The 12,592-nt window shown below is 36.5% G+C and overlaps 1 protein-coding gene across 2 annotated transcripts; it reads left to right on the top strand.

Annotated features, from left to right (window-relative positions):
• Positions 1-1,289: 1,289 nt before the first annotated feature.
• On the top strand, positions 1,290-7,340 carry LOC132603680 (heat shock 70 kDa protein 15-like). 2 transcript variants are annotated; one of them, XM_060316831.1, is made up of 10 exons: positions 1,290-1,447; positions 2,844-4,065; positions 4,701-4,928; positions 5,051-5,146; positions 5,248-5,454; positions 5,734-5,928; positions 6,006-6,152; positions 6,227-6,376; positions 6,496-6,626; positions 6,823-7,340. In XM_060316831.1, exons 2-10 carry the CDS (start codon positions 2,896-2,898, stop codon positions 7,040-7,042), a joined length of 2,544 nt encoding a protein of 847 aa, XP_060172814.1. In that variant the 5' UTR covers positions 1,290-1,447; positions 2,844-2,895; the 3' UTR covers positions 7,043-7,340. The 2 variants fall into 2 exon arrangements, with proteins under 2 accessions (XP_060172814.1, XP_060172815.1); XM_060316832.1 differs by having other exon boundaries at positions 1,294-1,447; positions 2,824-4,065.
• Positions 7,341-12,592: the final 5,252 nt, after the last annotated feature.

Raw genomic sequence — 12,592 nt, 5'->3', positions numbered from 1 at the left:
CAAATGAGGTCTTAAATAGAGTAGTAGAAAATGAAAAGTGCCAAAGATCGTTGGAGCTTTAAGTGGTAACGCACGGTTAAAGCATAGTCTTTAACGAGGAAAAGCGTCAATGAATAACAAATTGAGAAAATATAATAAGAAAATGTAAGTATAATACTCATAAAACTTGTTTTCCCTACTTTCACTAAAAAAATCATTTTCTTCATTTTTAAGGAGCTTGTCCCTAGAAAAACTATTTTCAAAAAATTAACCAAACACATCCCTAATCAGCATGGACGAACCGAAGAAATAAACTATAAGGAAAGGTGTAATTCACTCAGAAGAACTAAATTGTTTTTATGGTTCAATTTACAGATACTAACTCATTATTAGTGTAATTTAACATATAATAATATGTTATTAGTTTGTTACCATTTTACTAGTTTGCACTTAAATATTATCAATGAAATTTAATTATACTTTATGAGTTATAACAGTTTTAGTCCATCGGTTACAAATAAAATTTGATTTTGGTCCTATGATATATAGGATTTGACACATTTAATCTTTAATCAATTAAAACATGTGATTTTGGTTCCTATACGTTAAGAAATATGTTATGAGATATTTTGAATATATTTCGAACTATACTACTCTTAATATGGTTTAACATTAGTCATTACAAGCTAACATAACACATGAGTAGTAAAATGCTTGAATAGTTAATAATGATGATAAATTTATAAATATTTACCAGCGAAAGGATCAAAGTAAACATTTTAATTAATCAAAGGCTAAATTTGTTTAACTAGACATCACAGGAATTGAAATCAAAATTTATTAGTGATTGAAGGACCGAAAGTAGTTTTTAAGGAAAAACAAGGTAGTTAAAAGCCAAAATCCTAACAAAAGATTAAACCAAACCATTTTAGATTTGTATTCAAAATCTCTATTCCTCTAAAATTAGTGACCATTTCACATTGAACAAACTTTCGATATTCGATATGCCGACTTCACATACACTATGACAACTTTACATCCTGTCCATGTTGTCGCAAGCCTAAAATGAATTATTTGTTGGCTAAACTTTAAAACCTTATAAATATCGGCTATTATTTAAAAAAGGGTCCTAATTACAGCTATTTGTACAGTTGCCCCCATTAAATCCACGAAGCAAGAGAACCTATGACCTAACCCACCCCACAAGGCCCATACACCAAAGAATTGTCAAACACAAGACCTAGCTGTGTTAAGAGAAGATGTTTCTAGAAGCACCTAGGACCACTCGAACCCTCCCCAGTCAATAAAGGGAAAAGGAGTCTTTATATTTAGTAGTTTATTAAATTTAAGTAAAAACTCGAAAATTCTACACAAACCCCCTCTTTATTTCTCTCCTTTAAACCCCCCATTCGTCTGGCTCACAAAACCTCAATAAGGAACAGAGATTCTATTGTTTGAATACTCAAAGGTATTGTTTTTGGATCACAAATCTCTAAATTCTCTCTTATCACAATTTGTAGATCTATGATTTTTTTTTCTACTTTTAACAATTTGTTACTGTTGATTGTTTGTTGGATTTAGATTTAGCTGGCAGATGTAATATCATCTGATGTTTCTCTTTGTAAATTAATGTTTTGTTATAAGTTAACTAAATCTGTTGTGATATAGCTTTATGAAGAAAATTGCAGTTTTATAGTCATTCTAGTTTCTGCATTGTTGGTTGCTATCCCAAACTCCTTTATTTAATCTATTCTTAGAAAAATTACAATACACGAACAAATGATGAAACATAATAAAGTTTACTATTACTTATCGAAGTTGCAAGATTGAAAACGGGGCTAGATACAGAGTCGAATCTAGGATTTCTAGTACATGGGTGCACTACTGGAAAAAAGTGGGAATTGATCCCTATTGCTCTTGGTAAATAACTCAACCTTCAACCAAATGCGCACCATTCATCCTTCGTAGAGCATGGGTGCCAACAGTTAATATCATACCAATTTTCGAAAATATTGTACATAAAATATCTAATTTGTCAGAGAGACCATGGGTTCACGTGCCCATAATCTCGCCCCCTGATAGAAAATCCCTTAGGCTAGATAAGGTGCTGTTGTAATGTAATAGGTTGATAGTCTTTGCTTAATCCTCAATCAGATCAATTCTTAACATTGAAGGTCTTTTCGTTTTTTGGGGGGTGGGGAAGGGGATAGGGCAGTAGTATTATTTGGATTAGTGCATGATTGAGTTTAGATTATCAGAAAAAAAACGTGTCTGACTAAGTTTATACAAGGAAATGTGGAGCATGTTTTTATTCATGTAGGGTGAAGTTTGGGCGATTTTGTGTATTGCGAGATAGTAGATTAGAAAAAGTTTGAGTTATCATTGGTGCCTTAGTGTCGTTTCTTGATGTTGGTATGTGTGCGAGCTCATACATGCATGAAAGGTTGGCAGAAAAATTTAATAAAAATTGTTTGCTTGAGCTTTGGATATTGGGGAAATTAGAAAAAAATCATTTTTGAAATTTGAGTCCATGTTATTTTGATTGTTGACGTTTGAATGACGTGTCTAGATATTATTGATCATGTCAGGCCTTTCTCTCGTTGCTAAAAAATGAAAAAAAAAAGATAACTTATTTGCTTTCTTTTGTGTCTGTGAATCCATAATTACTGCATCGGGTAAATGCATTCCAAGAAAGCCTGTGCACGAGTGATCAGCTTTCTTGGCCTATTAACGGAAAATCAATCACTTTTTGATGTTGCTCTTGGGTGCTACCGTTTAAAACCCAGAGCTTCTTCCATGTAGATTTATATACCGCAGATGCCAGTGTTTTAATTGATTATGTAGTGTCTTTTGATGTTGTCCAGCTACTTTCTTGTGCTTGCGCTGTTGGATATAGAGTGATCGCAGCCAGCAAGGATGAGTGTGGTTGGTTTTGACTTCGGGAATGAGAGTGGAGTTGTTGCGGTTGCTAGGCAGAGAGGAATTGATGTCGTACTTAATGACGAATCAAAAAGGGAAACTCCAGCTATAGTCTGCTTTGGAGAGAAGCAACGATTTCTCGGTATTGCTGGCGCAGCGTCAAGCATGATGAACCCAAAGAATACGATTTCGCAGATAAAGAGGCTAATAGGGCGGCAATTTTCAGATCCTGAGCTGCAAAGAGATCTTAAGGCACTGCCCTACTCAGTAACCGAAGGGCCTGATGGATATCCCTTGATCCATGCACGCTATTTGGGGGAAATGAGAACTTTTACACCTACCCAGGTTCTTGGAATGGTGTTTTCGGATCTGAAGACTATAGCGGAGAAGAATCTCAATGCAGCAGTAGTTGATTGTTGCATTGGAATTCCAATTTATTTCACCGATCTTCAGAGGAGAGCTGTAATGGATGCAGCCACCATTGCTGGCTTGCATCCTTTGCATCTAATTCATGAGACAACAGCTACTGCATTAGCGTATGGTATTTACAAGACAGATTTACCTGAAAATGACCCACTGAATGTTGCTTTTATTGACGTTGGGCATGCAAGCATGCAAGTTTGTATTGCTGGCTTCAAGAAAGGCCAATTGCAGATCTTGGCTCATTCATTTGACAGAAATCTTGGTGGGAGGGATTTTGATGAAGCTCTATTCCAATATTTTGCTGCAAAGTTCAAGGAAGAATACAAAATTGATGTTTACCAAAATCCTAGGGCATGCATTAGACTTCGAGCTGCTTGTGAAAAATTGAAAAAGGTTCTCAGTGCAAACCCTGAGGCACCTTTGAATATAGAGTGCTTAATGGATGAGAAGGATGTCAGAGGGTTTATAAAGAGGGATGAGTTTGAGCAAATCAGCATCCCTATACTGGAGAGAGTGAAGAAACCACTGGAGAAAGCTCTTGCTGAAGCTGGGCTTACTGCTGAGAACATTCATGCAGTTGAGGTTGTTGGGTCAAGCTCTCGGGTGCCTGCAATTATGAGGATTCTCACAGAGTTCTTTGGCAAGGAACCAAGGCGCACCATGAATGCAAGTGAATGCGTGGCCAAAGGAGCTGCACTGCAATGCGCTATCCTCAGTCCTACTTTTAAAGTGCGAGAATTCAAGGTAACAGCTTATCAGCCTTTCATTCTCTTGATCGGGGTGTTTTCGCATAGTCATCCTGGATTCTGGGCTTTCAATTTCATAATGTGTTGCAATGTTGTTTATAATCTTTGTTATTTAAATAAGGACTAATCTAATATGTGAAAATGAATGCTGAAACATGCTTTTGATTGTTCCTTATTTTTATTTAGTGGTCTGAGTATTACCTATTTTGCTTAACTGAAACGAGTGTGACTGGGAGGTAATGAATAACAAATTGAGAGGTAGAAGAAAGTGTCTTCTTGAAGGATGAATGAAGTGCATGATTCATTATGGGACTACTAAGATTTTTGTTGAAGCAAATACCAGCAGTGTTACTAACCTTTCTAAAAGATTATGTTACTAGTTGCACATCAAGCTCCCAGCAGAATAATTTATGGTGATTTATGAGTGTAAGAGCTGTACTAAGAACACCTGTTTGCATAATCTGTTCTCTTGGTGTATCAGTATATGGACTTTCTGAATTTGCTGGGTAATATGTAATTTGGGTTTTAAGGGTTTTCTGTTTCCTTTGTACTTCTGTGTACATTTTCTAATAGAATTTACCTTATTAAAAACAAAAGAAAACTGTATTAAGAGTTCTAGTTCGCTGATTGAAGGTCAATGAGAGCTTCCCTTTCTCAATTGCATTATCATGGAAGGGGCCTGCTCCAGATGCACAAAATGGAGCTCAAGAGAATCATCAGAGCACGATTGTTTTCCCCAAAGGGAATCCGATACCCAGTGTGAAAGCTCTGACATTCTACAGATCTGGCACATTTACAATAGATGTACAGTATGCTGATGTCAGTGAACTGCAGGCGCCAGCAAAAATCAGTACATACACGGTATTTCAGAGTTTCACTAACTAATTAGATCCTATATCTTTTCTAAAAATTACAGGAAAATAGATCCTCTTGTTTCAGATGAGTCTTTGGCTCACTTGGATTTTGTTTGGTCTTTTTGACAGATCGGACCATTCCAATCTACAAAGGGTGAAAGGGCCAAACTAAAGGTTAAAGTACGCCTAAGTCTGCATGGTATTGTCTTGGTTGAGTCCGCAACTGTAAGTCCAGAAATTTGTGGTTTTCCCTTCCTTTTTTTCTTTCATTTCTTAGTAAATGGAAAGAATATCATCTAACCATATGGTTTTGGTCTGTAATTTAGCTTTTGGAAGAAGAAGAGGTGGAAATCCCAGTTGTGAAAGAGACAGCTAAGGAACCTGCCAAAATGGAAACAGATGAAGCTTCAGCTGCTCCTTCAACTACATCAGAAACTGATGTAAATATGCAGGATGGTGCAGCTGCTTCAGGGGCTGAGAATGGTGTTTCAGAGTCTGGAGACAAACCTGTCCAAATGGAGACAGATGCTAAGGTAACTCATCACTCTTTCTCAATCAGTCATACTTGAGTGTTATACATCAAATCAAACTATGCATCTATTCAAATTGTCAGGATTTTATTTATGCATGTACTGTATGGAACACATGAATGGACTAGTGTTTACCTATATTTTAATCCTTAAAGGGCATCAGTGTAGTGCTTTTTTGCTTAATTAATGTTGGGGTAATAACTAATATTCTTCTTCTGCTTCAGTGTGTTAGCTCAAAGATGTCGGTAAAGTTCAACATTTATTGTTTTCATTTTCTTGCAGGTTGAAGCTCCCAAGAAAAAGGTCAAGAAGACATCTGTACCAGTGACAGAGATTGTTTATGGTGCAATGGCAGCTGCTGATGTTCAGAAGGCTGTTGAGAAAGAATTTGAAATGGCTCTTCAGGACCGTGTTATGGAAGAGACAAAGGACAAGAAGAATGCTGTTGAGTCCTATGTTTATGACATGAGGAATAAGGTATTTGTTGGCTTTTTATGGCGGTTGTATGAAAATATTTGGTATGTCACTGACAACTTTCTCCTTAATATATCCAGCTTTCAGATAAATATCAAGAGTTTGTAACTGATTCAGAAAGAGAACAATTTATTGCTAAACTTCAAGAAACGGAAGATTGGTTGTATGAAGATGGAGAGGATGAAACTAAGGGTGTTTACATTGCTAAGCTTGAGGAGCTTAAAAAGGTTGGTGTTTCTTGCATATCCTTTTTTTTTTTTTTTTAATGCATATATGGAGCTGATTTAGTGTGAATCTGCAGCAAGGTGACTCGATTGAGCAACGATATAAGGAGTCCACGGAGAGTGGTCCTGTAATTGATCAATTTATTTATTGCATAAATAGTTACAGAGAGGCGGCAATGTCAAGTGATCCTAAGTTTGATCACATTGATTTAGAAGATAAGCAGAAGGTATGCACATATCTGCTTAATTTTTCTATTTGCTTCTTCTTTTCCTCGTCATATCAATGCTCATCTCTCTTCTTCCTGAAACTGTGGTCTGATGCTTATGTTTCTCTTGCACTTCCTAGGTTTTGAACGAGTGTGTCGAAGCTGAAGCTTGGCTTAGAGAGAAAAAGCAGCAGCAGGATGCTCTTCCAAAATATGCCAACCCTATTCTTTTATCGGCTGATGTTCGAAAGAAAGCAGAGGCGCTTGATAGGTAGTGTTGTTTACTCTGATTGTTTGGCCATAACTTCTAGTTTTAAAAATTTGGGCTTATTTTACTGTAAAGTCTCTGTTGATATCATTTCTTGCTTCGCTAGTCGCTCTGTCTGTCCACGTAGGAGCACCTCTTGTTTCTTCCTTCCATATTTCTTCACCTGCTTAGCCCACTTGTCATTTTTCTGGTTCTACAGGTTCTGTAGGCCTATAATGACCAAGCCTAAGCCAGCTAAGCCAGCAACTCCTGAAACACCAGCACCTCAGTCTCCTCAAGGAGGTGAGCAACAACCTCAAGGTGCAGAGATTCCTAACGCAGGAAATGCAACTGAGGGTGCCAGTGCTGGAAGTGAAGTTCCACCTGCTGCCGAGCCAATGGAGACGGAGAAATCTGAAACCGCGCCAAGTGCTTCATAAGTTACGTTGATGGTTTGATCTTCAAATATATGAAGGCAAAGACTCGGTTCAGTTTGTATTATTTTTGCTTTTACCCTAGACTTCTTAAAGGATCTAGAGTAGCAATCAACATTTTGTCATTAAATTGTTGTGATCATTTTCGGCCATACGGATGTCTTTGTCAAGTTATATTATTGATAACGACTCTTAAGTCCTGGTTTTCAGAGGGTTTTGATGTGAAGTTCAATTGCTGTTCTGTCCAACATTATTCGTCACTAAATGATTTATTGTGCTGTTTGGCGCCTTTGAGCTAAGAATATATTAGCACTCTACCCTTCATATAAAGAAGCATTGTCCATTTCTTTTTCCTGTGCAATTATTGTCTCATCTAAAATAGCTTGGAGGAAGAACTAGCATATGCTTGTGATCAACTGCTACTTGTACTCGTTCATGATGTTGGAATTCTTCCTTTAGAGAATTGCCAAACCGAAAAAGATTTATTCTGTAGGATTTTTTTTTTTTTTGCAAGAACAGATAGTACCTCATTATGATTTGAGGCAGGACATTCGCTTAATATCGGGTCATCGCTTGGCAATGCTTTTTGGATAGGCTTATGACTTATAAGAGTTGGGAATCCTAATTATTCTTAACTTATGGCTTTTGATTTATTTTGGCTTAGAAACACCTTTTTATCTTATCCAACACTATGAAAGTGTTTAAAAGCTATTTTAAAAACACCTAAAATAAGCCAATCCAAACAGGCTCTATAATAGTTGGCCTTGAGGTATCAACCTGAATTTAGGATCTGGAGTAACTTAACTCTTAGCCTGGGCAGTACTATAAACAAGATTGATCTGTTTGCATCTTGTTTTATAATAGTCTTTATACTGAGATTTGGGCATTGGATCTCTCTCTATAACAAGTATGGCCTATTTTGTTTCTTAGTATTAGAAGTGACTGCTTCTATCAGTGTCCCCAAGGGTGCGCATCTGTCTATCTGTCCTTACTTGAACAGTAATACCTTTTTGATACAACCGAAACGGAACGGTTTTTACTTTTTAGCAGAACATGTGAAAGTTGAATACGTGAATGACCAAATGTTGTTTTTTATCAGACTTGTCATCAATGGATCCAACCGTTTGGACCGATTGAATGTTTGCAATAAACACGAGACTGTAAAGGAAATTAATGATCTTATACCTAACTAGTATACAAGGTGTAGACAAGAACGTGAAGGACAATGAAAAGGAAATAAGTATTCTCGACTATTGACGGTTGAAAATTCTATAAATTGGATTCTAATAGGTTAGATGTTGATTATTTTAACGGAAAAGGGTCAAAAATACCTCTGAACTTTTAAATATTGTTTACTCATATCCTTCGTTATACTATTGAGCTAATTATACCCCTACCGTATACCCTGCCGTTATACTTTGGTGCAAATTTACCCCTGATTTAGATGGAGTGACACGTGTCAGCCTCCTAATAAAATAACTCATCCCCAATTTTAATTAAAACCCACCCTTCATTTGACCCACTACCCAACCCGATCACCCCTTAACTTATTCAACTTATAAACAACCAACCAAACATATCACAAACGTGGGACCCACACCAAACCCCTCATCATCTTCTTCATCATCAAGCGCCACCATCTTCTTAAAATAACCCAGGCGTCAATTTTTTTTCTGGTTGAAATTAAATTTCATACAAACAAACAAACAAAAATAGCCCACTTAGAATTACTCTGTCAATCCAAATAGCCACTCAACTTCTCCCATTTTCTATTCTTTGCAATCGTCACAGGTTAGTTACCATTAAACCTTTTCTTAATCTTTTGAGTTCTTTAATGGAGGAACCAAAGCTCTGGATTTTTTGGAGCCAAGGTTTATGATAGAGCATTCATTAGTACCAGAAATAAGGATTTTGAGCACTGTGTTAAATGGGTTGATTCGAGCAGTGTGTTAATTCTAGTACTTCGGGTGTTAAGCTTGACGCATACAATTTTACAACTGTACTTAAATGTTTGTGTGTTGAAAGACGTCTTACAACATAAACATTTCAAGCACAAAGTAATGGTGGCTTTGAAGTGACGGATGTCTTTGCAGAATCGCCGGTGGTGAGCGGCGGAGAATGGTGGCGCTTGATGATGAAGAAGATGATGAGGGGTTTGGTGTGGATCCCACGTTTGTGATGTGTTTGGTTGGTTGTTTATGAGTTGAATAAGTTTAGGGGTAATCGGGTCGGGCAGTGGGTCAAATGAAGGGTGTGTTTTAATTAAAATTGGGGATGAGTTATTTTATTAGGAGGCTGACATGTGTCACTCCATCTAAATCAGGGGTAAATCTGCACCAAAGTATAACGATAGCGGTATAATTAGCCCAATAGTATAACGAAGGATATGAGTGAACAATATTTGAAAGTTCAGGGATATTTTTGACCATTTTCCGTTTTTTTAATCCTAGTAAGAATTGGGCTTCAACTGAGGAATATTGTGCTTACCCTAGAAACTAGAATGAAATCAGGTATCCACTTTTAAGAGTGTTAGGATATATACTATTAATCATGCGTTTAATTATAGTATTATATTTTACTTTTTAGGGAAAAATTGATTATTTATTTATTTATTCAATTGAATAAAGTCTTATTTTAAATACATTATTTGTTCATATGTGTGTCATTTACTTATATAATAGATGATTTAGTGTATGGGGTTTTAGCTCATGCGCGGAAGATTAAATTGTCGGTTCTTATAAGTTACAAAGTTATGTTCACAATCAAAGATGAAACTGGACAAAATATCTTGATGCGTGTAGCACAAGAATAAAATATAATTTATCTTGATTATGGGAGTGGTCTTATTCCAACTTCTTGTGCTAGTACATTTTGTATGTATTGAATGGACCAAGTAGATATAAGTGTTTTTATACTGAACATATAAAACAACCTCTTTAGCTCATTAAATGTACTTATACTCTTAATCTTGATATGATTATTACGATCAATGTGATTTTTTCATTATTTTAATTTATCAAAGGTACGACTCAATTGTGAGTCAATATATTCCTGATAAGTTGGATGGTAGCAAATAATATTTGTGAGATAATAATTAGTTGATAGAATTCGTGTCTCGACTTTGAGATTGATGATCCCCCTTTAGGGATGCTTAGAAGTTATCATGTGAAAACCCTGCAGGTGGATTTTATATCTGTCACAGGAAATAAGTTAAGCGGAAGTATAAACGATTCAATTAGTCAATGAATTAAATTGTCAGTAATTTAATTTAGTTGATTGGTATCTGTAATCTTAACATGGGGAGTTAAATAAGTTTTAATGAAAAATTTCAAAATTAAACTGAGGAGTGCAATTACAGTTTTCTATTGGAATAAATTGTAATTAATTGTGGTAGGATTAATTCATTCATATTCCGAATTAATACCACAATAGGAAGCCTCGTTATTAAATCTGTGGTCCCTACTATTGTCACGACCCAACTAGGGGCCATGACGGGTACCCGGAGCTGACTACCGAGCACCACTTATCATGCTGACTATCATACTCAACCTGAGCATATAACATTCTCAACACAACTTATCATGAAACAATCTCCAAACATCTCCCAAGACATATATAAGCATAGGCCCATAAGGCTACAAAAATAATGTGCAAAATCTACAATGAAGGGATCACAGAGCATCTACAACCCACACGTATGCATCTACGAGCCTCTAACTGGAGTACTGAAATCATAGTGATGGGACAGGACTCCGCCATGCCCCATATCTGTACATAAGAGAATATACTACTAGGCCGCACCTCCGGAGTAGTGGGGTGCTCCTGTGATCTGCTGAGCAAGCTCCTAAGCGTCTGCGCCGTCCCCTTGCCTATCTGTGGGCATGAACACAGCATCCATAAAATAAAGGACGTCAGTACGAACAATGTAGTGAGTATGTAAGGCATGAATAGTAATATGATAAAAAAAATCATAATGAATAACGTAAGATACATGAAACGCTTATACCTCATAGTACTTCTTAAGACATTCCTCGTGCTTAATTACTCTTTTTCTAGGAGAACCATTTCATAAATCCACATACGTACCTATGCAATACCGTACCCGGCCATATAGACTCGGTATTATCCGTACCCGACCATAGTGGGGTTCGGTTATATCCGTATCCGGCCTTAATAAGGCTCGACAACATCCGTATCCGTCCATATCAAAGGCTCGGCAGTATTCGTATCCGACCACATCAAAGCTCGGCAGTATCAGTCACATCATATCCGTACCCGGCCATAACAAGGCTCGATAATATCATATACATCACATTCGTCACATTCGTACCCGACCATAACAAGGCTCGGTATATTCCATCACCATCACTATCATCTCTACAGAGATCTTTTAACAATATCAACTTAAGAGTCTTGAAAGCCATAAGTTCTAGCATTTCTAGAAGTAGGATATTTCAGACATCTCAAATGAATTCGCAATACGGGAGTTATGCCTTTATCTCGCCTTGAAGGAACAATTACATAAAATGATATCAATAATAATGAATACGATTAGAAATGTTATAACAAGCTCAATGGTCTCATAAAAACATTAAAACTTAAGCTTTGGAATTTTTAGAGTTGAAATCATCATCATACTTATCATTATTATATTTCACTTTGAGGAAACATTAACATAAGATGAGGCCAATTGTCATGAATGGAATCAAGAATCATCTAGTACGCTCCATTATCTCATGAAAACATCTAGGACTTTAGGCTTGGTACCACCAAACATGGAATGATCGTAGGAGTCTTGAGGATGGTGGAATCATGAATGTCATGAAGTGAGCTCAATAGTTATATAATAGGATCAAACCATAAACTTTGGGATCTTTAGAATGGGATCATCATTATAGGAAATATCAACCCTTAGCATCATAAGAACTTGAGGATCGTGAGCTTTTAGCTTTTTAAGAGTAAGGATGATATGGATAGCATATAGGGAAGTATAATATAAGAATCATGCCTTTTGAAAGAAGGGGGTTAGCCTTACATACTTTCACGTCTTCTTAACGACTAAACGTTTTCCTCCAAAGCTTGCAAACTCTACATTCAAGAGGATTGGTACAACATTAGTCTTGAAAACGTGCCTAAGCTCAAACTAGAATAACTAAAAGTAACGGAATTTGGGCAGCACTTCCCCTATTTCATCAATTCCCACTATATCATGAAACAACTCCCAAACAACAATAATAACATCCATAATATCATAATCAAGGAATTATATTCAATTCCATCTCAAATTCATCCAAAATCCTCTTTTCAAATTCATCTATAGTCATCTTCTTCACCTCAACATCTATGGCATCTCTACTTTAGATTCCCTCCTCAATAAGAGTCACTAAATGTTTAGATCACTTAAACATAAGAATAGGATGAAGAACATACCTTGAAGTAGTAGGATTTCACCTTACTCAACTGTTACACCTCGGAAAATTTTCCATTGGTACGCAAGTAAACGAACTAGTGAGGAATGGCATTTGATGACCCTAGTTGAGATTCTAAAGATGTTAG

Source organism: Lycium barbarum, chromosome 7, assembly GCF_019175385.1.
Source record: "Lycium barbarum isolate Lr01 chromosome 7, ASM1917538v2, whole genome shotgun sequence".
Classification (NCBI taxonomy): Eukaryota; Viridiplantae; Streptophyta; class Magnoliopsida; order Solanales; family Solanaceae; genus Lycium; species Lycium barbarum.
The sequence above is the reverse complement of the archived record's forward strand: the minus strand, read 5'-3'. Positions and strand labels throughout refer to the sequence as shown.